Source organism: Fundulus heteroclitus, unplaced genomic scaffold (assembly GCF_011125445.2).
Source record: "Fundulus heteroclitus isolate FHET01 unplaced genomic scaffold, MU-UCD_Fhet_4.1 scaffold_282, whole genome shotgun sequence".
In the NCBI taxonomy this organism is placed as follows: Eukaryota; Metazoa; Chordata; class Actinopteri; order Cyprinodontiformes; family Fundulidae; genus Fundulus; species Fundulus heteroclitus.
The window spans coordinates 1-26,793 of record NW_023396692.1 but is presented as its reverse complement, the minus strand read 5'-3'; the positions used below and the strand labels follow the sequence as shown (position 1 = coordinate 26,793).

General features: G+C 41.6%; 2 protein-coding genes across 3 annotated transcripts in view; both read left to right on the top strand.

Annotated features, from left to right (window-relative positions):
* LOC118559433 (E3 ubiquitin/ISG15 ligase TRIM25-like) overlaps positions 1-26,594 on the top strand; it is a gene marked incomplete at its 3' end in the record, with an annotated part of 33,770 nt that extends 7,176 nt beyond the window's left edge. The window contains exons 2-5 of the mRNA XM_036130151.1: positions 24,586-25,003; positions 25,767-25,862; positions 26,016-26,249; positions 26,444-26,594. Of these exons, the coding sequence (XP_035986044.1) occupies positions 24,586-25,003; positions 25,767-25,862; positions 26,016-26,249; positions 26,444-26,594 (899 nt within the window). The remainder of the gene's footprint in view (positions 1-24,585; positions 25,004-25,766; positions 25,863-26,015; positions 26,250-26,443) is intronic.
* LOC118559432 lies at positions 5,578-10,970 on the top strand. Of its 2 annotated transcripts, XM_036130150.1 has the most exons (12): positions 5,578-5,636; positions 5,762-5,870; positions 6,827-6,885; positions 7,011-7,119; positions 8,073-8,131; positions 8,256-8,364; positions 9,318-9,376; positions 9,502-9,610; positions 10,294-10,352; positions 10,471-10,570; positions 10,680-10,750; positions 10,865-10,970. In XM_036130150.1, the coding sequence occupies exons 1-9, from the start codon at positions 5,594-5,596 to the stop codon at positions 10,295-10,297; spliced, it is 660 nt and encodes a 219-aa protein (XP_035986043.1). In that variant the 5' UTR covers positions 5,578-5,593; the 3' UTR covers positions 10,298-10,352; positions 10,471-10,570; positions 10,680-10,750; positions 10,865-10,970. The 2 variants fall into 2 exon arrangements, with proteins under 2 accessions (XP_035986043.1, XP_035986042.1); XM_036130149.1 differs by lacking the exons at positions 10,294-10,352; positions 10,471-10,570; positions 10,680-10,750; positions 10,865-10,970 and adding an exon at positions 9,688-9,740.
* Positions 26,595-26,793: the final 199 nt, after the last annotated feature.

Sequence of the window (26,793 nt, the reverse complement as noted above, 5' to 3'; positions counted from 1 at the left end):
ACGTAGGCCTATGTTAAGTGAGTGCATGCCACAGACATCTCTATGCATGGGAACAGAGATCCCCCCCCCCGCGCTCCAAGGTGTCCTGGTTTTCCCAAATGAAAATATGGTCACCCTAAATTTTCTTCCCAGTTTTGGTAAGAGTTACATTAAGCCACTAAAACAGTGATATGCAGTCAAGTAAAAAATATCATTGTTGTAAATAAAGCGTCTGAAAGTGTAATTTGGTTGAGCTTGTCCAGAAGTCTATATTTCAGATTTCAGACTCTGGCTCAGGCTTGTTATCACACAAGTCTGCTGTCAACATACTGGACTTCTTTTCATTTTGGAGCAAAATTAAACTATATTTTCACTACATATATTGTACTAGAGGAGCAGAAGTGAAGGTTGCTGATAAAGCTGACTTTCCTGTATTCTGTCGCCACCCAGTGAAAAGCTTATGGCTGGGCGTCACGGTTGCACATGGTGCCCAAGTCAGACGGCCAGTGGCGGCCTTGTGGGGATTTCCGTCGTCTAAATAACGTCACAGAGAATGACCGTTATCCTATCCCCCACATCCAGGATTTCTCTGCCCATCTCTCCGGGACATTCATTTTTTCTAAAGTGGATTTGGTGCGGGGTTATCATCAGGTCCCCGTGAGAGCTGAGGACATTCCTAAAACCGCGGTGATCATTCCGTTTGGCCTGTTTGAGTTTTTACGCATGCCATTCGGCCTTAAAGGTGCAGCTCAAACATTTCAGCGGTTGATGGATTCCGTTCTGCGTGGGTTGTCCTTCGTTTTTGTGTATTTGGACGACATCCTTGTGGCCAGCAGCTCGGCCGAACAGCACATGTCCCACCTACGTCAGGTTTTTCAACGTTTGGCGGCACATGGCCTGATTGTCAACCCCGCAAAATGCCAATTTGGGTTGCCGGTCATTGATTTTTTTGGGGCACCGCATTTCTGGCAGTGGTGCGATCCCATTGCCACAGAAAGTTCAGGCAGTAGCCAATTTTCCCCGCCCCCAGACGGTTAAAGCCCTGCGCTCAAACAAAGAAAAGCCACCGACAGCATCGACTGGGTCCCTGAACGCCTCCAGGCATTTGGTGGCGCTAAGCCAGCTTTGGCCGATGCTGCTCTTCTGGCCCACCCTTCCCAGTCAGGACAGATCGCTCTGGCAACTGATGCATCTGACGTGGCTGTGGGGGCGGTTTTAGAGCAGCGTGTCTCTGGTGTTTGGCAGCCGCTTGCCTTTTTCAGCCGCACTTTGCGGGACAATGAACGGAAATACAGCGTTTTTGATAGAGAGTTGCTTGCTCTCTACCTGGCTACACGCCATTTTAGATATTTTCTGGAGGGCCGCTCATTTACTGCCTTTGTGGACCACAAGCCCCTCATCTTTGCCATGTCCAAAACATCTGACCCCTGGTCCGCACGACAGCAACGCCACCTTGCCGCCATTTCTGAATTCACGACTGACATTCAGCATGTTGCTGACAAGTCCAACTTAGTGGCTGACTGTCTGTCTCGTGCGCTGATTTCCCCAGTTTATGTCGGTATCGATTTTTCTGCTATGGCTGCAGACCAGCGCGGTGATGCAGACATCCTTGCGTTACAGACTGGGTCCACGGGCCTCCGGCTGGAGGAAAGACAGATGCAGGAAGGTGGTCCTCCTCTGATCTGTGATGTTTCTACTGGCTGTCCCCGCCCTCTGGTTCCTGTTTCATGGCGCCGCCGGGTATATAAAATGGTAGCCTTTAATTATTATACTTTATTTAAAAAAGGCCCTTGTTATTTACCTGACTCCGCCAGATAGATTTGCTCCGCATATCCATCTGGAAACCTTCCGTTGAAGTAATTTTGGGAAGGGGCGAATATACTGGTTAGCTGATTGGCCTATGTTGGTGATAGACGGGCCAAATAAACCAATCAGATCAACGAAGCATATGACGTACTCGTCAACATGCTTCGAGCGACGACGAAAACACAACCACAAGCCAAGCTACTCTTGCTGCTGCAGGTAAAGGCTCGTTAGCTCAGCAAAGAAATACTCTGTAATTCCGATAAAACTTGCTCGATAGCCACGCTAACGCTAGTTTCATCGGCTGAAGCCGCCATGTTCTTTAGACTGAACTGTGGCGCTTCTCGTTGCGTCACACCTCAACCCGCCTCAAAGCCAACGCTGATTGGACGTTCGTTTGGTGAACGGCTCCAAATTTTCTTTAACGGAGAGTAGCCAGACTGATCTGCGAGTGAAACCTTGAAAGCTCGCGAGATCAGGATGGTCTCACGAGGCTACATTGTTATGTCAAGAGATCCAAATTTCGGTGTCATTCCTTAGGCACTGGAAGTAAAGGACACGTGCAAACTGGGAATTTTAACAAAAAAAAATCTTTATCCATAAAAAATGAAAATTTTCCTTTTCCAAGTCATACACAGTTTACACGGTAAAACTGTATTGCTCCGTGTCTAGATAATCCATCCATAGTTTTTTCTAATACAATATACGGCTCGAGAGGAAGCAAGCCTTTTTTAAAGTAAAACTAAACTTCACAATAAAATGGCCTGAACAAATCTTACTGAATATGATAAAAATAAAAAGCAAACCATCATACAAATAACTTAAATATTTTCGATTTATGACTCTAACACCACTTTTCCTCTTTAAAAGTCACTGTTAAATGATGTGTTTGTCTGTTTATAACATCCACCAAGAAAAATCTCTCTACAATGACACTGTCGCGCAGCTCTAAAGGATCCTGTCTATTGCGCAATACGCAACTAATTCGAAAAACTCTGCAAATTATTCTTGCACCTTCCGCAACAGGTTACAGTCGTAAAAATGGACATGGCTAAGACAGAGATCCCATCTCCTCCGCTTATACAGCTGCGATCTAATCTTGTTTACATGATGTTGGTTCGTGGCCTTTTGAGGCTGGAGTTTCAGCAGGAATGATGACCAAGGGGCAGTATGTGGAAGCAGCAATACATTTATTTGGTGGAAGCAGCAATACATTTATTTGTTGGTAGCAGCATTCACTCTGCCAACCAACTACCAACCAACCAACAACCAACACTTTTTACAGACACAATCACTGCCTTAAATACCCTCTGCTGATTAAGGGTTAAACCATTCTGCACTAAACAATTTACTATTAACTTTACCTATAAAATACAATATTTACATTATATAAATACACATACACATTCCCACCTATTTTTATAAATATTTTATCTTTTAAACCCACACCTAAAAACCCCTTAAAACAAATGTGCAAAAGTTCCCCCCTGCTTTTCCCATGGTCTCTCCCGGAACCTATAAATGGTGTCTGGACCCCCGGGGAAGCATTTGTCCAAACACCCTGGAGAGGACATAGAAAACAGGTAAGTCACCAACTTCTAATACTTTGTTTAGTCTCACACTTCTCACAGATTCTACACCACCATTTGCTTAAGTTTCCTGACAGTAGACCTTAGCTCTAAACAACAATTCTTCTTTTCACAGAGCCCACACCATTTCCCAATGAGGAGCAGCTGTGCAGAGCCTGAACAAAAGGCTACATGCTAATTATTAAAATATCCAATAAATATTCAATAAATAGTTAAAAACTTCTTGTGTGCAAATGGTTATTTCTGTGCAAAGTCATGCTTAAAGTGCTGTGCAAAACAAAGTGCTAATTAAGGTGCAAGTTTACAGTGCAAAAGTATTCTTAAAGTGCAATACCAGTTACTTCTCCTAAAAAACAGTCCCAGTAATGAAGGCCTCTTCATTACACATGAAATAAGCCTGCTCACGAGCAGGCTCAAGCTGGCGCACATGTTGCTATGACAGCAAGTGCAGGAAGTCTTTCGAAGAACCAAACGATCCAAGATCATGCCAATTCGTCAACAATCAAATCCTGCTAACTGAGTTAGCGACGTACGAAGAACGGACCCCAGGCCTCCCTTGTCATCATGGAAAGAAAGAAAATATATAATAACATAATATGAATTTTGATTCACTCAGTCATTTGTAATAATTTTTTATCTAATTTCCTAATTTTTATCATATTCTCTTCAAAATCGCAGACTTTTCGCTATTGTTCATGTAAACCCTTGGTGGCGCTTGATAGCGAAGCCGGTGAGGCCGCAGCGAGCTTGGCCTCCCCTGGGATTGCGCAATCCCATGTAAAATGCGCTGTCTTCCATTCCGTGAATACATCTTCTTGTCTCTAGATCATAAATGCAATTTTCAAACAGTTATGAACTGAATTTCCACAATTTAATATATGTGGATTACGAGTTGTGTTTTGATCATCAAACTGTGTGCAGATAACATGTTTTTTGTGCTGCTGAGCGATCATAAAAGCCAAAGAACTCGTTGTAGGTGAGGCCGGCAGTTCCTTGGCCTCTCGGCAGGGGGCGCTCAAGGGGCACCGCTCGTGATCCTAAAACTGTAGAGTGACAGCAAGTTATGGATGTTTTATTAGCGAGTTTTGCTAAACAAGTAAAGCACTAAAAAGACTCTAAACATACAGCTGGAACAGGACTGATCAAGGAAGGCTTTCCTCCCTGGCAGTGATCTCCATTGACACTGAGAGACTTTTAAAACTGAAGAAGATAAAGAGAACTAGAGAGCCAGGAGTGAAAGCACTGAGCATGACAGTGTGGGATGGGAGCTGCACTGCATTAAATGCGGGTAGTGTAGCTGATTAATTGATCAATTATTGAATAAAAGGCTCCTTTTTGTTGCATTTAATTTTTGGCCCTGTGTTTATTTCATTGCGTCATTATGCTGAAAAAAAAAATCCTGGTGAGGACCCTGGTAGTGTCTTGCCTAAAGACACTAAAATGGTCAGACGAGGGATTGAACCGACAACCTGCCAGCTGCAGGAAACGCCCCCTAATTCCCTCCTCCCACTCTAACAAACTACCGTCTAAATGCAGCTGTTGGTTTTACATGTAAAGTTTGTGGCACTTCAATGCAAAATTTGGAGAAACCGTAGGTGGTATGAAAATAGTGTCTTCAATTTTAAAACAATATGATGGATTTCTCTAAAAACAGAAAGTTAAACTGTGTTTCTACTTGAAAGTATGACAACATAGTAAAACCTCAAAAATAGTGAATTTTAATTTCTATGTCTTTAATGGGGCATAGAATTGTATTATTTCTGTAATTGTTGCTATGGTAGGCCCCAACAATTGTGTTTTAAAAAATGTACACAAATACACTTAAAATGTTTATTTTTGAACAGCTGCTAGGTAATTATGCGTCTGCATGATGCCAAAATGATTTCATTCAAATATCAGCACTTAAGATATCCCTTAGCAGACATTTGAAAACCCACTTTCCATATATTACGGCGATAGAGAAGTACTTGCTTAAATTTATTACAGTTTTTGAGATACTTTGCTCAGTAAGTGTGAAGATGTTTTCCTGTATTTGGAAAAAACAAAAGGTATGAACCTGATTCTTTGTGTAATCTGCTGATTTGACTTAATGCACTAAGATGATTTCCACTCAATTTGATCGTAATTTAGTTTGACTTGTTGCTACTAATTTGTGAAAAGGTAACACTATCAAACTTAAATATCTGTTTTTACAACGTTTTAACAGAAAAGCCCTCCAGGGGATGTACGCTCTGGAGATGGTGATAGCGCAAGTCTGCAGAAGAGGTAAAGTTTTATAACAATCCTAACTTGTTTCCACATAGTTTTAATTTATCAGACTTTATTTTCCTGTAACAAATGACTTGGACACCCACAAATTTGACATTTTCTGCTTATTTTTCTGATATCAGGCTACAGAGAGAGGCATGGTCTCCCATTTCCACCACAACCCCTGATACCAGCGAGGCTCCCAGGACTAGAAAAACCTCCTTCTGGCAACGCTGGTCTCTTCATAACAAGGTATGTATAGCAGAGCTGATCATTTTAATTAATAAGCAGCAAAGAAAAGTGGTTGTAATTTGTGAGTGTCAGCACAGTCTGAGCTCATCTGTGTGGATTTAGAAGAAAAAGCAGACCCATCTCCCACAAAATGTGGACAGGGTCACAATCCTGTCACCCTCTGTGACAGAAAGGAGGTAAAACAGCAGTTTTCATCAACAGCAGTTTTATATTTTATTATTTTATGTAGGAAAAACTCCCTAATTCCCTCCTCCCACTCTAACAAGCTACCGTCTAAATGCAGCTGTTGGTTTTACATGTAAAGTTTGTGGCACTTCAATGCAAAATTTGGAGAAACCGTAGGTGGTATGAAAATAGTGTCTTCAATTTTAAAACAATATGATAGATTTCTCTAAAAACAGAAAGTTAAACTGTGTTTCTACATGAAAGTATGACAACATAGTAAAGCCTCAAAAATAGTGAATTTTAATTTCTATGTTTTTAATGGGGCATAGAATTGTATTATATCTGTAATTGTTGCTATGGGAGGCCCCAACAATTGTGTTTTTAAAAATGTACACAAATACACTTAAAATGTTTATTTTTGAACAGCTGCTAGGTTATTATGCGTCCGCATGATGCCAAAATGATTTCATTCAAATATCAGCACTTAAGATATCCCTTAACAGACATTTGAAAACCCACTTTCCATATATTACGGCGATAGAGAAGTACTTGCTTAAATTTATCACAGTTTTTGAGATACTTTGCTCAGTAAGTGTGAAGATGTTTTCCTGCATTTGGAAAAAACAAAAGGTATGAACCTGATTCTTTGTGTAATCTGCTGATTTGACTTAATGCAGCACTAAGATGATTTCCACTCAATTTGATCGTAATTTAGTTTGACTTGTTGCTACTAATTTGTGAAAAGGTAACACTATCAAACTTAAATATCTGTTTTTACAACTTTTTAACAGAAAAGCCCTCCAGGGGATGTACGCTCTGGAGATGGTGATAGCGCAAGTCTGCAGAAGAGGTAAAGTTTTATGACAATCCTAACTTGTTTCCATGTAGTTTTAATTTATCAGATTTTATTTTCCTGTATCAAATGACTTGGACACCCACAAATTTGACATTTTCTGCTTATTTTTCTGATATCAGGCTACAGAGAGAGGCATGGTCTCCCATTTCCACCACAACCCCTGATACCAGCGAGGCTCCCAGGACTAGAAAAACCTCCTTCTGGCAACGCTGGTCTCTTCATAACAAGGTATGTATAGCAGAGCTGATCATTTTAATTAATAAGCAGCAAAGAAAAGTGGTTGTAATTTGTGAGTGTCAGCACAGTCTGAGCTCATCTGTGTGGATTTAGAAGAAAAAGCAGACCCATCTCCCACAAAATGTGGACGGGGTCACAATCCTGTCACCCTCTGTGACAGAAAGGAGGTAAAACAGCAGTTTTCATCAACAGCAGTTTTATATTTTATTATTTTATGTAGGAAAAACTCCCTAATTCCCTCCTCCCACTCTAACAAACTACCGTCTAAATGCAGCTGTTGGTTTTACATGTAAAGTTTGTGGCACTTCAATGCAAAATTTGGAGAAACCGTAGGTGGTATGAAAATAGAGTCTTCAATTTTAAAACAATATGATGGATTTCTCTAAAAACAGAAAGTTAAACTGTGTTTCTACATGAAAGTATGACAACATAGTAAAGCCTAAAAAATAGTGAATTTTAATTTCTATGTCTTTAATGGGGCATAGAATTGTATTATATCTCTGATTGTTGCTATGGGAGGCCCCAACAATTGTGTTTTTAAAAATGTACACAAATACACTTAAAATGTTTATTTTTGAACAGCTGCTAGGTTATTATGCGTCCGCATGATGCCAAAATGATTTCATTCAAATATCAGCACTTAAGATATCCTTTAGCAGACATTTGAAAACCCACTTTCCATATATTACGGCGATAGAGAAGTACTTGCTTAAATTTATCACGGTTTTCGAGATACTTTGCTCAGTAAGTGTGAAGATGTTTTCCTGCATTTGGAAAAAACAAAAGGTATGAACCTGATTCTTTGTGTAATCTGCTGATTTGACTTAATGCACTAAGATGATTTCCACTCAATTTGATCGTAATTTAGTTTGACTTGTTGCTACTAATTTGTGAAAAGGTAACACTATCAAACTTAAATATCTGTTTTTACAACTTTTTAACAGAAAAGCCCTCCAGGGGATGTACGCTCTGGAGATGGTGATAGCGCAAGTCTGCAGAAGAGGTAAAGTTTTATAACAATCCTAACTTGTTTCCACATAGTTTTAATTTATCAGACTTTATTTCCTGTAACAAATGACTTGGACACCCACAAATTTGACATTTTCTGCTTATATTTCTGATATCAGGCTACAGAGAGAGGCATGGTCTCCCATTTCCACCACAACCCCTGATACCAGCGAGGCTCCCAGGACTAGAAAAACCTCCTTCTGGCAACGCTGGTCTCTTCATAACAAGGTATGTATAGCAGAGCTGATCATTTGAATTAATAAGCAGCAAAGAAAAGTGGTTGTAATTTGTGAGTGTCAGCACAGTCTGAGCTCATCTGTGTGGATTTAGAAGAAAAAGCAGACCCATCTCCCACAAAATGTGGACAGGGTCACAATCCTGTCACCCTCTGTGACAGAAAGGAGGTAAAACAGCAGTTTTCATCAGCAGCAGTTTTATATTTTATTATTTTATGTAGGAAAAACTCCCTAATTCCCTCCTCCCACTCTAACAAACTACCGTCTAAATGCAGCTGCTGGTTTTACATGTAAAGTTTGTGGCACTTCAATGCAAAATTTGGAGAAACCGTAGGTGGTATGAAAATAGAGTCTTCAATTTTAAAACAATATGATGGATTTCTCTAAAAACAGAAAGTTAAACTGTGTTTCTACATGAAAGTATGACAACATAGTAAAGCCTAAAAAATAGTGAATTTTAATTTCTATGTCTTTAATGGGGCATAGAATTGTATTATATCTCTGATTGTTGCTATGGGAGGCCCCAACAATTGTGTTTTTAAAAATGTACACAAATACACTTAAAATGTTTATTTTTGAACAGCTGCTAGGTTATTATGCGTCCGCATGATGCCAAAATGATTTCATTCAAATATCAGCACTTAAGATATCCTTTAGCAGACATTTGAAAACCCACTTTCCATATATTACGGCGATAGAGAAGTACTTGCTTAAATTTATCACGGTTTTCGAGATACTTTGCTCAGTAAGTGTGAAGATGTTTTCCTGCATTTGGAAAAAACAAAAGGTATGAACCTGATTCTTTGTGTAATCTGCTGATTTGACTTAATGCACTAAGATGATTTCCACTCAATTTGATCGTAATTTAGTTTGACTTGTTGCTACTAATTTGTGAAAAGGTAACACTATCAAACTTAAATATCTGTTTTTACAACTTTTTAACAGAAAAGCCCTCCAGGGGATGTACGCTCTGGAGATGGTGATAGCGCAAGTCTGCAGAAGAGGTAAAGTTTTATAACAATCCTAACTTGTTTCCACATAGTTTTAATTTATCAGACTTTATTTTCCTGTAACAAATGACTTGGACACCCACAAATTTGACATTTTCTGCTTATATTTCTGATATCAGGCTACAGAGAGAGGCATGGTCTCCCATTTCCACCACAACCCCTGATACCAGCGAGGCTCCCAGGACTAGAAAAACCTCCTTCTGGCAACGCTGGTCTCTTCATAACAAGGTATGTATAGCAGAGCTGATCATTTTAATTAATAAGCAGCAAAGAAAAGTGGTTGTAATTTGTGAGTGTCAGCACAGTCTGAGCTCATCTGTGTGGATTTAGAAGAAAAAGCAGACCCATCTCCCACAAAATGTGGACAGGGTCACAATCCTGTCACCCTCTGTGACAGAAAGGAGGTAAAACAGCAGTTTTCATCAACAGCAGTTTTATATTTTATTATTTTATGTAGGAAAAACTCCCTAATTCCCTCCTCCCACTCTAACAAACTACCGTCTAAATGCAGCTGTTGGTTTTACATGTAAAGTTTGTGGCACTTCAATGCAAAATTTGGAGAAACCGTAGGTGGTATGAAAATAGAGTCTTCAATTTTAAAACAATATGATGGATTTCTCTAAAAACAGAAAGTTAAACTGTGTTTCTACATGAAAGTATGACAACATAGTAAAGCCTCAAAAGTAGTGAATTTTAATTTCTATGTCTTTAATGGGGCATAGAATTGTATTATATCTCTAATTGTTGCTATGGGAGGCCCCAACAATTGTTTTTAAAAATGTACACAAATACACTTAAAATGTTTATTTTTGAACAGCATTGCTAGGTTAATATTTTTGACTTGTTGCTACTTATTTGTGAAAAGGCAACATTATCAAACTTAAATATCTGCTTTTACAACTTTTAAACAGATAAGCCCTCAAAGTGATGTACGCTCTGGGAATGGCGAAAGCTTAAGTCTTCAGAAGAGGTAAAGTTTTATAACAATCCTAATTTGTTTCCACATGGTTTTAAATTTTTTTTTTCCTTGCCACAAATGACTTGGACATCCAAAACCTGACATTTTCTGCTTATCTTGCTGATATCAGCCAGCAGACAGAAGCACCCTCTCCTTCTACCATCACAACCAGCGAGGCTCCTAGAACTAGAAAAACCTCCTACTGGAATTGTTGGCGTCTTCTTAACAAGGTATGTATAGCAGAGCTGATTATTTTAATAAATAAGCAGCAAAGAAAAGGGGTTGCAATTTTAAAATCTCAGCATGGTCTGACTGATTTCATCTGTGTATATTTAAAAGAAAAAGCAGAGCCATCTCCAACAAGATGTGGACGCGGTCACAATCCATTCACCCTCAGTGACAGAAATGAGGTAAATTAAAACTTCATCAACTGCAGTTTAATATTCTATCATCTATTTTTAAGTTGTCGTTATAGAGGTGTATGCCACCACAGAATTAATTTTCTTTTTTTCTTTATTTTACAGTTGTTGCACAAGTGAGAAGTCTCAGGGAGGAGAGACTGGTGTCGAGTTCAGGGCCTCACCTGTTCTTGACAGTCCTGTCTCTGCTCACCATGAGCCGCATCTCCAAGTAGTCCAACAATGCTCCACCACGTATGAGTTTCTTTACATTAGACTTTTAGAGGTCAACCCAGTTTCAGTCATTACAAAGTAAAATATAAATATACAAATACAGATGTGAGATTGTTTTGCCCCAGGAATCATTGGTTACTTGTTCAGTTTTTTCTCCTCTTGTCCTCAAATTAAACTAATAACTGTCATGTGGACAGTCTTAATTTTTTGTGTCTTCTTCATAGTATACAATGCACTGGTGATTTTGGGGATGTCGAAGATGGAGGACTGGATGGTTCTCCGGCATCTTCCAGAGAAGGAGACTCCCAAACTGGCCAGAACAGCAGAGTGGAAGAGACTGTCTTGTCCTCTACTGCCACAGCACAGATGTGAGTTATTATTTAGAGCTCAATAATATTGATATTTTATAGTTTTTCCAAGTTTCAAATGAAAAGTCATGTTGATCTGTTTTTGTGTGGTGATTTTTGTGTTGCTTCATTACCAGCATAAACAACCAAGAGGACTGCAAAGAAAGCGAGGCTGATGTCCAAGACAACATCCAACCTGCGTCTGAAAGTCAAGACAAGACTCCGGAGAAAGATTGGTATGAAAACTGTCTAGTCTGGATTCAGGATGTTTGAATAGAATCATGCATATGCACTTACACACTTAGTATTTTTTTTTCTATTTTTCTGTTGACAATTTCTCTGTTTCAACACTCAATATATATTTGACCTCCCTTAACTATCACAAAATAGTCTGCTGCAGAATTAAAAACTAGGGTACTTGGCATATTATGGTCTGCATGTTTACGTATTAAGAATGTTGTGTAATTACAGACGTCTGAATGTATTTGCGTTCTCTTTCCAGCCCTTGAAGAGCTAACGCACCTGCCATCAGGGCTTGCAAAATGAGTCACATTTCTTTAACTTTTCCACATATAGTCACATTACAACCAAAAATACAAATACATTTTATTGGAGTCTTATGTGAAAGACAAAGTGGTATACAACTGTGATGTAGCAAGAAACTAATACATGGTCTCTTTTTTTAACAAATAAAAAACTGAAAAGAGCAACGTGCAAAAGTATTCAGCACCCCCCAGTAAATATTTCTTGGAACCGCGTTGTGCTGTAATTACAGCCGCAAGTCTCTGCCAGTTTTCCACGTCTTGTGACTGAAATTTTTGGCTATTCTTCTTTGCAAATCAGTCCAAGCACAGTCAGATTAGATGTAGAGCGTTTGTGAATAGCAGTTTTCAGACCTTATCAGATCCAAAGATTCTTGATTCGGTTTAAGTGAGAGGTCGACCGATACAGGTTTTTAAGGCAGATACTGATTATTTTGACAACATGCAAATCGGTACCCGATACGTGAAAAGTAAAAATAATACAATTGAAAATGTTGAGTACAACACAAAGTATCTATCTTTTAATAATAATATTATTAATAAACATAAAGACACTTTTGACATTCTCTTTAATTTCATAGTAACATCTACCCAATTATATTTAATTACTCAAATGCAGACTTTGGTGAATTAAAATCTGCTATTAATTTGATTATTAAAATTGGCTGATTACAGCAAGTGTTTTCAAAGAACTGACCCAAATACTGTTCTTATACTGCTAGACCAAAAAAAGTTAAATTTGTTATTGTTAAAGAGTCAAATTTAAATTATTCAAAATAATCTATAAACTTGGTGAATACAACAATTGAGCTAAACCCTTTTTTAAATTTTGGATCTAAAATAATTTACACGTTAATTTTCTACAAAATATCTGACATTTAAAATAGTTATATTTTGCTGAGCAGGTAAAACATTAATGTGATTGTTTTGGTTTTAAAAAACAATTGTGTTCATTTTTCGTTCCTTTGACTTGACAATTTTGTACCAAAAAGTTAGGACACCTCTGCTGTAGAGGCAACTGCAGTAAATGGATGAAAACTCATTTTACATGTCAGACATGTATGAAAAAGGGTGAAATAAAAAGCTTCTAACTTGTGCAAAGCTCCTTTTAAAAAACACAAAACATTAACGATGGCTAGCAAACAATATAGAACATTTAAAATATAACAATAAAAAATAAACACTTAATTGTTTGTGCACTTCATGTAGCAGCACAAGGCCTATGTAGTGCAAATTACGTTCCCGAGAAATGTTCTGTTTGACTTATATATTAAACGTATTTGCTCTACTTAAAAAAATGACCATGTTTTACTATCCTATCCATTCTGCTTCAACTGGCCTAAAGGAAACTGTCAAAGACACCGTCTTACTTCAACTAGCTTTGTGACTCTCAAACTAAACTTAATAACAGCGACAAAAGATTTTCTTGTTGTGGGGAGGAGGAGGAAACCTCCTAGACTGACCACTGCTAAACATTATTTTCTGCAAAGTTAAATGCTTCAAGTGTTGTGATTATTTTTATGCACATACATGGCTTCATATCAACGAGCACTAACACAGCGGTGGCAGGTGGCCAGCTGGAGATCAGACATGTTTTTTTAGACAGTGGAATGGAGTTTTATACCGACTTTAGCAGCTTAACCACCATTTACAAACCAGCATTGACCTGCGAGTTTCATTGAGTGGAAGTAAAAACCCTGCTCCGTTCTCAGTAAAACAGCTGTTCCCACCCGCTCACAGTGACGACATTCAAAGGGCAAATACCGCTAAACTGTCAATCAGTCTGACATTAGCAGGCGCTCTCTGCCAGGGAGGCAGCGGCAACGTATGCGCGTCACGGGACGTCAAAGCATGGTGGCTGAATGCGCCAATGGATCGGCCAATGCATGCAGTGTATCGTCCCATCCCGATACAACAGAAAACACAAATATTGTATTTTTAACTGTCTGATTTAGTATTTGCCCTTTGAATGTCTGTCTCGGTCACTGTGAGCGGGAGGGAACAGCGGTTTCACTGAGAATGGAGCAGGGTTTTTACTTCCATTTTCACTCACAGAAACTCGCGTGTCAATGTTGGCTTTTAAATGGTGGTTGAGCTGTTTAAAGTCGGTATAAAACTCCAACCCACTGTCTAAAAAAACATGTTTGTTTCCAGCTGGCCACCGCTGTGTTAGTGCTCGTTGCCATGAAGAGTCGGCGTGTACACGCATGAAAACAATGACAACGCTTATAGCATTTAACTTTGTAGAAAATATTGTTGAGCGGTGGCCTTTTTCTCCCTCCTCGTCCCCACAACAAGAAGTTCTTTTCTCGCTGTCATTAAGTTTAGTTTAAGAGTCCCAACGCTATTTGAAGTAAGACGTGTTGGAGCAGGAAAGATGTGACAGAGTGGTGTAGATTGGCTACGAGCGCTCTTTCTGTGTGCGTATGTGAGCGTCTTTCTCTGTGTGTTTATCTTTGACAGTTTCCTTCAGGCCAGTTAGAGCAGAATGGATTGGATAATAAAACATGGACATTTTTTAAGTAGAAAAAAATAAGTTTAATATATAAATCAAACAGAAGATGCTTTCTCTGCCTGTTAGCCAGAGCTTCCTACACCTGCTAGCCAGAGCTTCCTACACCTACTAGCCAGAGCTTCCCACGGCTGCTAGCCAGAGCCTCCCACGCCTGCTAGCCAGAGCTTCCCACGCCTGCTAGCCAGAGCCTCCTACGCCTGTTAGCCAGAGCCAGAGCCTCCTACGCCTGCTAGCCAGAGCCTCCTACGCCTGCTAGCCAGAACCTCATACGCCTGTTAGCCAGAGCCTCCTACGCCTGCTAGCCAGAGCCTCCTACGCCTGCTAGCCAGAGCCTCCTACGCCTGCTAGCCAGAGCCTCCTACACCTGTTAGCCAGAGCTTCCTACACCTGCTAGCCAGAGCTTCCTACACCTGCTAGCCAGAGCTTCCTACACCTTCTAGCCAGAGCTTCCCACGCCTGCTAGCCAGAGCCTCCTACGCCTGCTAGCCAGAGCCTCCTACGCCTGCTAGCCAGAGCCTCATACGCCTGCTAGCCAGAGCCTCCCACACCTGCTAGTCAGAGCCTCCTACACCTACTAGCCAGAGCCTCCTACACCTGCTAGCCAGAGCTTCCTACGCCTGCTAGCCAGAGCTTCCTACGCCTGCTAGCCAGAGCCTCCTACGCCTCCTAGCCAGAGCCTCCTACGCCTGCTAGCCAGAGCTTCCCACGCCTCCTAGCCAGAGCTTCCTACGCCTGCTAGCCAGAGCCTCCTACGCCTGCTAGCCAGAGCCTCCCACACCTGCTAGCCAGAGCTTCCTACGCCTGCTAGCCAGAGCTTCCTACGCCTGCTAGCCAGAGCCTCCCACACCTGCTAGCCAGAGCTTCCTACGCCTGCTAGCCAGAGCTTCCTACGCCTGCTAGCCAGAGCCTCCTACGCCTGCTAGCCAGAGCCTCCCACACCTGCTAGCCAGAGCTTCCTACGCCTGCTAGCCAGAGCTTCCTACGCCTGCTAGCCAGAGCCTCCTACGCCTGCTAGCCAGAGCCTCCTACACCTGCTAGCCAGAGCTTCCCACGCCTCCTAGCCAGAGCTTCCTACACCTACTTGCCAGAGCTTCCCACGGCTGCTAGCCAGAGCCTCCCACGCCTGCTAGCCAGAGCTTCCCACGCCTGCTAGCCAGAGCCTCCTACGCCTGTTAGCCAGAGCCTCCTACGCCTGCTAGCCAGAGCCTCCTACGCCTGCTAGCCAGAGCCTCCTACGCCTGCTAGCCAGAACCTCATACGCCTGCTAGCCAGAGCCTCCTACACCTGTTAGCCAGAGCTTCCTACACCTGCTAGCCAGAGCTTCCTACGCCTGCTAGCCAGAGCTAGCAGGCGTAGGAAGCAGCGTTAAAAAAATCCTGTATTGGTCGACCTGTAGTACACACCATTAATGTGTAAATGCTGTGATTTTTTTTTTCCAATATACACATTATGTGACATGATCCAAGCTTCCCCTATTTCATTTGTTGCTACTAAGCCCAGAAATGCAGCTTCCTCTTTACTGTCATCACCTGCTGCCCATATTTCCCTTATTGTTCCAGATCTGCACACTCTTGCATAGTGACCCTTCTTTTTACACCGATTAATCAGTGCATCTCTGGCTGGGCACATATTTTTACTGTAAAAGGGAATCTTTGGCTTTAATGACGTCCACGTTATATAGATTTTCCTGCTTAAAGCAATTGGTCGCATCAGAGAAAAGGAGGCTGAATACCTTTGCACAGAGCAATTTTCATTTATTTGTAATGAATGTTTTACATCATGTAGGATATTCCTTCTACGTCACAATTGTATATGTTATGTTGGACTTTCACATAAGATTTAAATAAAATAGTATTTTATGTTTGTGGATGTAATGTGACAAAATTTGGGAAAGTTTAGAAAAGGGCCACTGGAGGTGCTCCTCACGACTTACACGGCAGTGAAGGTCGAACAACGGCTTCCTTGGATCCACGCGTCACACTGCAGGAAGGTGCCGCCACCACCAGGGGCCGACAAATCGCAGGACAAGAAAGATCACACGCCAGGAATCATCGTCATCGACCTGAGCCACCGAGCTGGCTGTGAGGACAGCGGCCCACCACAAGTTTTGTTTTTTTTCCTTCTTGCTGACTGTTCCTTGTAATGCTTTTAAAAATGTTCCTGTGGGTTTGATGATATTGATTTGTTTGATTTGCAATTTTACAGTAGTATTGTCAGATTGTTGTTTTTTTTCCCCCGTTACTTTTTCTGTTTTTATTTTGTTTTATTATCAGTTTCGATTTAGGCATGAATGAAAATGTTTAGTTGTGTTACTTCAGTTTTGCTTAAGCAATGTTTTAATTGATTGTTTTAATTGATATTTGGAATTTCAAATGTTTTTCCTGACATGATTCGTATTTGTTCTCACTGCTTGATGAAAGAAATGGAGAAGTTTTCTCACACCAAAGATCACTGATTTATGCAATTTTTGTTTATTATGGAAGGACAGACCGGGATCTGATTGGCTCTATAGATCCTTTAAAATTAGCTAGTAATGGTAACTCCTAGATTCAACACAGGGTTTTCTGGCTCAGATTGGCCGAGAGCAGATCTCCCTGGGGGTCTCACCAATTTTTACTACCCCTGTGTGTAGCGTTTTCTGGAGTTTCCCCGGCCACACTGAACCTCTCCTGCTTTTGCTCCTGGTTTGGTAAGTTTGAGGGTGGTGGATGGTTATCCATCGAAGTGGTGAGTGGAGGCTCGAGTAGGAGGGTTTTCAGGGTGGGGAGAAGGTAGACGGATTCGACCTAAATTAGTATACAGGCTTAGCTTAAGTAGTCTAATATACTAAAATAATGTGCACATAGGGACCTAAAACAGGCCTTACTTAATTAGTTGAACCCTAAATTGTAGGTGAATGCTAAACCTTTGATCTTGTGTGTTAAAACTCCATGAAGCATTCAAGCTGATCTTTACTAAAAGTTCCAGCACACGTGATTTGTAACTGTTATGAGTCCTTGGTGTTGTATTTGCATATTTATGTGACGAGTTATCTTGTTTTTCAATAAATACTGTTTCTCAATAAAAGTGCTGGAACTTCATCACTCCACCGTCTCCTTATTCAATAACTCTGGGAAGTCAGTAGTTGTTTAGAATTCCATCCACAGGGAGCTGAAGAGTTTCTAAGACGAAGTGGGTTAAAGCAATATCTTCCAAAGGGCGTGATATAGGTTGTGAGAAGCACTGACTCCCTGGACAGAGGTATTTGCCAAAATCCTGAGTTTGCATCGAGTTTGCACCCTCTAGCTATCCTAGGGTGTGCTCCACTCATGACAATATGTGTCCTTATTTTATAACAGAATTGCTCAATTTAGTTAAATCGACACACACACAAACTTCTTCTCTGTTTGGTCTGGGTACTGGGACCATACGTGCACACCAGTCAGTAGGCTGCTCTACTCTAGAGATTACCCCTCTCTTCTGTTTGAGCTAGTCCTTTTTTACTCTGAGTAACAGGGAAGAGTGACATGTTTTGGGGTTGACAGAGCAAATGGTTTAGCATCTGCCTAAAGATCTATTCTGTATTCACCCTCCATGCAATCTAAGCCGCTGAATAGTTTTGGGAACTGCTCCTCTACTGCTTCTACCCTGGCCACCAACCCAATTGCTACGCTTGCTGTGCGGCTAAGTAACCCTTGTGTCAGATCGGCTACTACATACACAGGCTGTACTGTAGTTTTGCTGGGAGTGCTCAGGTTAGCGGTAAACTTCCCTTTAACTGCTAGTGGAGACATACCTGCACCATACAATGTATATTTTGTGGGTTGCAGCTGTGGTGTCTGTGACAGAGAGACGTACACTTTTCCTGGCAACACGGTTACATCCGTTCCTGTGTCTATTTTGAGTAAATAGTCCAGATTGTTCACTTTTACTTCAGTGATCCAAGCTTCCTCCATTTCATGTGTTGCTACTGAGCCCAGAAATGCAACTTCTTCACCGTCATCACCTGCTGCCCATATTTCTCTTGTTCCAGATCTGCACACTATTGCATAGTGACCCTTCTTTTTACACTGATTACTCAGTGCATCTCTGGCTGGGCACATGTTTTTACTGTAAAAGGGAATCTTTGGCTTTTATGATGTCCACATTATATTTATTTTCCTGCTTAAAGTTAACTTTAAGAAGATCCTGCTGTTTCTTAACAAGCTCACAAGCCACAATGTTCTGCCAAGGCATTTAATTATGTAATAAAACCATCTGCGGTTGCACTCGCTTCTTGTTACCTCTTAATAAACTCAGCACGTTGAAAGCTAATGTTCCTTCTGACAACAACGTGCACATCCAGTTAGTATTTGGGAGTATGGTACTCACTTCATCATCGCATAGTTTCAGTGAAGGAATCATTTCCTATCCTTTGTCGCCCATTGTACATATCAGAGGGTTTCCCACTTTTTTAAAGTGGGTAAAAAGTCCCAATTCGACATTCATCAGATCCGGTGATGCTTTAAACATTACCAAACACCATCTAGTGTATGCCGTGCCCAAGGCTGACGACATAAAACAGCATCAACATGTTGCTGAGAAAATAATACCGGCTAAATTTACCTCTGATATTATTTCCAGATCTTGTCAGTTGATATAGCTGGTAACTCTACCTTGCTTAGAGTCGGTAACAATAACATGTTTTTAAATCCTTTAATAAAGACAAGTGATTCAATTGCAAATACTAGCTTATATGATTCTATGTTGACACAAATACAAACCCAGTGGATATGATTATGCTTTCACAACTTTACTTAACTTTACAAAAGGGTGGTGACTAAAGAACAAACATGCCAAAAAATAAATACATTTTTAAGTAATTTAACTAAGCAAAGTGTTAAAGCTCCATGTATCAAGTTGCAGGTGCTGAACTCCTAACCAGCTTTGGGGCCGCAGTCCTGAAGCCCATTCTGACCACTGACCCCTCTGCTGGGAGCTACTTAAGGATGTCTCCCTGTGGGGAACAAGTAAAGTGCTGAATTAATTGTTATTGTTGTGTGGGAAGTGAGGGAGGAAAAGCACCTGTTTTATTGGGTACCACATTTACTCTCTGGGGAGACTGGAGACGCTCCTGGCTATTACCCAGCTCTATAGCGCCCCCTACTGAGTCATTCATACAGTTCAGCATGGAATCAGGTGGCGCGACAGCCAAGACGCAACCAGCAACCTTTGAGATGAGATGAAGCTCTAAACAACTGACGATGGACCTCTATGATGATTTTTTGTATAAAAAAACTACACTGATATTTGATTTTATCTGTTAAGAATGAAAGAAAACTAAATCAATACCAAGCCAACACCCTGTCCAGGGGCGTAGGAAGGTTTTAAAATGTGGGGGGGCAAATAAGATGGATAAGGTATTATAGCCAAATGGCGAGCGGAGCGAACCAAAAAATATTTTGGGTCCATAGGCAAGGAAAAGTGAAATGCACCCCTATTTAACATGTTTAATGAGCATGCTGATTAAAGAAGCAATCGGTACATCTACATCTACATCTTTAACAGCACTGTAGGCTTAAGAGTTATTTTTTTGAGGCACATCATTATCTTCTCAACATTTAGGAGGTATTTACCAAACAAAGAACTACCCCAAGAGGCAACAGATAATGACAGATTACATTTGGTATTATCTCCAAGACATAGAACAATGTTTAAATATATATATTTAATAATATATAATATATTTTTATTTGAAGGTCCTTTTATGGGGGCCGCCATCTTGGTGAAGAACAGTACTGCCACCTCCCAGTTTGTGACGTCACTGTGCGGGATCGGCTGTAGAGCAAGTCCCAATGCCCTATCTGTCCCCTTGTAAATAAATACCGTTTTCATGCCAAAATATATTTTTAACCTCTTAAACAAGGATAGACATGGTATGAAGCCTTTAAATTTAAATTATTACTAATTTTACATTTTAGAGACATAAAAAGACAACAAATAAGCATTAAAGTACGGTTTATGGGTTGGGTTCTGCAATGTTATAAGATAAGTATAAAACTCATCTTTAGAACCAATCTCTGCTCAAAATGGTGATCTGCACGCCTAATCTACTTTCAGCAGTTATCATCAGTTATTGCAAAATACGGTCAGATCGGCTCATTCTGAGTTTACTCTGCTCCTGTCAGGATGAGCTGCAGTGCGTTATGAGGCGGAGTGATATTTCGGCGTCACTTAGTTTAGAGCAAAAACAATCGACTTCACTTTCAGAAACAATAATAATGAATTTGAACATTAAAAAGATAATGAAATAACCAGTAGACTTCAAGTAATTAAAAATTGAATTAAGAGAAAACAAATTAATTTATAATAAGAATTTAATTCTATGACAGTAACACTATCAATTAATTAGGTAGCCAAATACTTCTTGATATTGATAGCTTTCTTATTGTTGTATTTATCAAAATAATGGAAAAAGTTCAAATGAAATTTTATCTCAAAAGTGTGTGTGTGTGGGGGTGGGAACATACCTTTTGCCCCCCCCCCCCTTGTCCAAAAACTGAGGGGCACTTGCCCCCTTGAACCCCCCCCCCCATTCCTCCGCCACTGCTATATTTCCTTTACATATACTGTCCTGGAGGAGCAGAAGTGAAGGTTGCTGATAAAGCTGACTTTCCTGTATTTTGTTTCCACCGAGTGAAAAGCTTATGGCACTACAGAGAATAGAGACACGTTTGGGTGCAGTTCAGTCTGGACTGGGACTAAAAATGTGTTATCGCGCTCCAGTTTTTTTTTTTTTAATTAATTCCAAACCTTTTTTTAAATACCACACCATGTCAGGCTTAAATATATCAGGATCTCTGCTGTGTTTTCATTGGTGGAAAATAATCATAATTAACAGAAATAAAGGCTTGAAAGCATCCACCTGGGTGTAAATGATCTATGTAATGTGCTTCACTTAGTGAACTGATTTACTGGAATAAATTAACCTTTTAAATATTATTTCAATCTGAAAAACTCACACAGAAAGAAGAGACAATTAGAAGAATTTTATTGATACAATATTTTAAGACTTTGCCGCTCAGACCTCGGCAGGAAACATTGATGCTGAATAATACTTCAGTATGCATAAGCAGGTGTATGAGAATAGGAATGATCCCCCAGGCCTGAAACTGGTGGTGGAGTGGAGATAGATGAAGTTGGTTTAGTCCATAGAGGCTGGTTTGCAAGATGATCTACTTGAGCTGAACTGATGGGATCCAGTGGACTGCATAAGCTGGTACCAGTACTTCACTCAGGGACCCGAAAGATAGATGTCCCACTTGGATAAACACAGGTTTGCATGAACTGTCCATGATGAGCAAGCATGAAGCGACTGTGGAGAGGAAAAACTCCCCTTTAGGAAGAAACCTCCTGCTGAAACAGGCTCAACATGGCAATTGAGAAGTGACAGGGAATTCTGTAAGAGTCCAGGAGGAATTACACTCTGATAGGGACGAGGTTAAAGGAGGACCATAGGAAGCCAGACGGAGCTTGCTATGATGGTGGAGAAGGGGATGGAGGTGGGTTGAATCAAGTCATCAGAGTCCAAATCAGACATTGCGCAGCCACTCCTTGCTTGCTGGGAAGAAGACTGAGATGTGGATTTGAAATTCTTTTAAGATAAAGAGCAGTTCAAAGCTGATTGGCTTGCGTCAGAGGCGGATGAGTCTCTGATTGGATGGAGGTAGGCAATAGAGTTTCTTCAATTCAATTTCCGCTTAAAGTTCCATAATTCATTGAATGGGTCTCTGTATTATAAGCTGTAATGTCCCTGACTGACAGAAAAATAAGAATTTCTAATAATTTTTAATCATTTAGCAACCAGTTTTAGTAACCGCCAGCAGATGTTTCAGATGTGGGAAGATCCCTGAGGACAGCGGGAGAGGAGGGTGTGGTTGATGGAGGTCAGTCTTTGGAGATGAAGTCAGACTGGAAGTTAAAGAACCTCCTCTTAAACTGTGTTCTGTAACTCAACAAACCCGTGCTTGTGCATTTGTGAGCACATCCTCACATATGTGTATTACCCAATGCGCAGCAAGCCCTTTCATCCCCATCATGTAGTCAGATGGTGCCAAATGAGCTTTGAATACTGAAAACTGGTTTGATTCAATGTATTACAGAGCAAGGTTAGCAAAAGTCTTTTCTCTTATTTTGATATTTTTGCCCCACTAAAACACAACCTTCCCTGTGCTTCGTTAGGATTTCATGTCCCTGAACAACACAATGTAACACACAATTGTAAAGTGGGAGAAAATATAGATGGTTAAGGGAACAAGTCATGCAATGTATTGTGTTGCTATGTCAAAGGAAACCCCAATAAAATCCTCAGAAATCTGTGATTGTTCACAAGAACCTGCATTTGTCAAGTGATTGACTCTTCTCCGAGGTCATTTTCCACACTTTAAGTGTGCATGTGAAGGCTTCGCTTCCATCATGCTGACTTCTTTATGAACTTGAACGCATCCATTATGTAACTACATGAAGCACTGGAGCCTTACTCATACCTGTGTGCCATCTGAAACAGGTACTTCAGGTCTGTTGCCAGTGGAATCTGTTAACCATTTACCTAGCCACCACACCCATCAAACAAACTTTCCATTTGTGGGGGATCCCATTAAATATTACCATCGTTACATAAATATGGACGTCTATCACAAGCCGGCCCCTGATTGTTGCTAAGGTGACTAATTGTTGGTTGAGCTGTGAGTGGGGATCTTAAGATTCGGGCAGATCCAGTGAGTTAGGAGAGGGAGGGTTTGGCTGATCAGTAACTGTGTTCCTTGTGTCACGGTTTGCTCCTCAGTGTAGTTATTCAATCTCATAAAGCAGGAAACACACCTGCTCTGTGGTCAGAAACGACGAGACTACCGCTGCAGCTACGAAAGGTAAGCACAGACAATTTGCTGCTTAAGCTAAAAATCTAAAGTGTTTACAGAAGTGTGAAGCAAAACGGCTGGGTTGATTGGTAAAGGTCAGGTTCAATAGTTAAAGCAGGGATGGCTGAAAAGAGGAAAGTTCTTGGATAATTTCCTCTGTGTCATTGTCAAATAACCTTTTTGTGGTCCAAATAAAACAGAAAGTTTTGCGGCTATCTTAGTAGGATGGAGCAGGAGATGGATGGAGATGATGGGTTGTTGCTCTGGTCAGTCATGGTGAAGATAGAGCTGACCCAAGTGGGAATATATAACACTTCTGGAGACACCTCAGGATCCTTCAGAACTCTTGTCACTCCCCCAACAGGAATGGTTCTATAATAAAAGAACCTGCAGGGAGCACAGATGAAGTGGTCTGGTAAATGTTGAAGGAAACCAACGGAACCACTGCATCGCTAAAGACCCGTTTCATTTTCCAAAGGTCAAGGGTTCACTGCTGATTTCAGCATGTGAACGATGTATATTTCAGGGACGAAAAAAACAATAGCAACCACGTCAAAAAGCAGAAAATCAAATGAAAGCTTCGACTCTTATGCTTGACATTTGTTTTGCTGCACCAGTGTCTGCTTGTCCTCTTTGGGAATTCAGATTTCTGCTTGTGACTAACATCCACGCGTATAGACCCCCTCTGTACTCAGCTACGGGCTGAGACCTGTCTGAGACGACGTGACAGACTGACCGAGGCTTTCACTGGAAGCGTGACTGCGCTGCTCACAGACCTCTGGCATTAAGCTACAATCTACTGAGCCGCTCTGCTGTGATAATAGACATTTTCAGAGCTTTGCAGCTTCTTGTGTCTGGCGAGCAGCAGAGACTCTTTGTCGGTTTCGTTTTGAGGACACACTGGCGTTGTAATTATATTGTGACAGTAACTTCAGTAATGACTGGGTGTGCCTGTTAGTTTAACACGCAGGGACAGACACGCCAGCTACACTGAATATTATCTGTCTAGTGGATGAAACCTGAGCCACAGGAAAAACGGATCTAACTTCAGCATATTTACATTGTCACCCATGACCAACATTTGGAGGTTTATTTTTCTAACTAACTTCCTTCTCCATTCTAACACCCAGCTGTTTTTATCTCTTGCCCAGCGTATTACCAGCCACCTAAGCCAAAATGCTCCCGGAGAAAACAGCTCCAGTGCAGCGTCTGCCAGCAGGTGTTCACCGACCCCGTCACCACTCCCTGCGGACACAATTTCTGCCAAGCCTGCATAGGGCAGGCGTGGGACCGCGGTGGTGACGTCTGCCAGTTGCCCCGCCTGCGACAAGAGGTTCCCCTCGAGGCCTGAAATGAGCATCAACACGGCCCTCAAAGAGCTTGCGGACGCTTTAAGACAAATGGCCGCCGGCCCTCCGGCCTCCGCTCCGGCCGCGGCCAAGCCGGGTGAGGTGGCGTGCGACGTGTGCGCCGTCGCCTCGCTGCAGGTCAGGGCCCTCAAGTCCTGCCTGGTGTGTCTGACGTCGTTCTGCGACGCCCACCTGGAGCCGCACCGGAGGGTCGCCACCCTCAAGCTGCACAAGCTGCTGGAGCCCGTGACGGACCTGCAGGACAGGATGTGCAAGAAGCACGAGAGGCTGCTTGAGATGTTCTGCCGGGAGGACCGGACGTGCGTCTGCCAGTTCTGCACCGAGACGGAGCACAAGGGCCACCGGGCGGTCACCATAGAGGACGAGAGCAAGGAGAGGAAGGTAGGTGGGAACTTCTGAGGGCCAGAGATGCTGGACTAGTTACGTTCTAACGAGAGTTAAGTGTAAAATTTACAGAAATAGTTATTGAATATCAGACATGAAACTGTCTGTCAGCACAATGTAGGCTAAAAATTATCCACTACCCTACTAAAAGCTGCACTTTTACTTTTTGGTCTTCATAATGAATAAGCTGTTAAATGACAGGAAGCGTCCTGTATCATAAAATCATAAGTTCAGCAGCTTTTTCTGGGAAAGTCGACCGCTGCGTGGTTTCTCCATCAGTTTGCTACAAGGCCTTCTCCTCTATGTATCAAACCCACGTTCTGTCCAGGGCCGGACTATCCATAAGGGCCAGTGGGCCAGTGCCCAGGGGCACCAACCATGGGAGGGGTTCAATTTATGAAAAAATATATTTTTCATAAATTGTTATATTATTTACTTGAAATTGTTGAAAGACCATGCATTATTCGTTTTGTGAACACTGAAGTGACAATAATAATAAATGATAAATAAATCAAGATTTTTTTTTTATTTCAACATTTTAAAATGAGATATTTGAATATTGCTCACTGCTCAAATGCCTACATGTAGTTGTGTAAGTTAGTAAATAGTAAATTACAATACAGAAATCCCCTTGATTATGTCTGATGGTTTTGACCGGAGGACAGCACGGGTAGGGGGGGAGGGGGGGGGGGGGGGCTTTGAGGTATAGTGCCCAGGGGCACCACATTGTCTTAATACGGGCCTGGTTCTGTCCATTCAGGCCCACATGAAGCAGACCGAGGCAGAGTTTCAGCAGACCATCCAGGAGCGGCAGAAGAAAATTGAAGACATCAAAAACTGTCTGAAGCTGAGCACAGTAAGTGACGATAGAAACAGTGAACAACATTCCTCTTCAGGGTCCCCCCCCCCCCCCCCCACCCCCCCCCCCCCCCCCCCCCCACACACACACACACTATTTTAATCTATTTGTTTCATTAAAACAAGTTTTAAAATGTTGGGTTAATTCCAGCTGAGTGCCGAGAAGGAGAAGAAGGCGAGCGACAGTCTCTTCACGTCGTTGATCCACTCGACGAAGGAGAGACAAGCCGAGGCCAACGCAGAAATCGAGGCGAAGCAGAGAGCGGAGGAGAAGAGGGCCGAGGAGCTCATCGACGAGCTTCAGCTGGAGATCACCGAGCTGCAGAGGAGGAGCGCTGAGCTGAAGGAGCTGGAGGACACCGATGACCACCTGCACCTCCTGCAGGTCAGCATCAACCAGACTCTGGTGATGGACGGCTGATTTTGTCAAAAAAAAAAAACAACAACAACAAAGATGGCTGATACAGTTATACTCTACAGCAGTTTCACCACTTTGTGAAGTATATTTGTGGTTTTTGAGCCCTTTTTTTAGATCTTTTTTTTAATAATACACTAATACGCATATTCCCTCTTCGTCAGAGATTGCCCTCTGTTGTGTCGCCTCGACCCACCAACAGGGAGTGGACAGAAACCAGGATCTACCCTGAGCTTTGTGTGGGAACAGTGAGGAGAACGCTCTCCAGACTGGCCCACACGCTGAAGAAGGATCTGGATAGCTTGAAGGAAGAAGGTAAACAACGTCGTAGATAGCTTTAAAAAGAGCCAAGGATGAAACCATACCCGTGTTGTTTGTCAATATAATCATTTCTATGTGCTATTTGTAATTGGGACCTTTTCCCCTGGTTCTTTTAATTTTATAACCATGCAACTTAAAGTTCCGAGCATGGCCATGAGAGGCAGTGTTGTCTTAATTAGTCTAATTTTAAACC

What these genes read in the sequence shown, in the direction of transcription:
- LOC118559432 (XM_036130149.1), top strand. Translation starts at nt 5,594, where the DNA reads ATGTACGCTCTGGAGATGGTGATAGCGCAAGTCTGCAGAAGAG. An exon ending in AGCGCAAGTCTGCAGAAGAG is followed by an intron (nt 6,886 to 7,010) that starts GTAAAGTTTTAT and finishes TTCTGATATCAG; the next exon opens with GCTACAGAGAGAGGCATGGT. An exon ending in AGCGCAAGTCTGCAGAAGAG is followed by an intron (nt 9,377 to 9,501) that starts GTAAAGTTTTAT and finishes TTCTGATATCAG; the next exon opens with GCTACAGAGAGAGGCATGGT.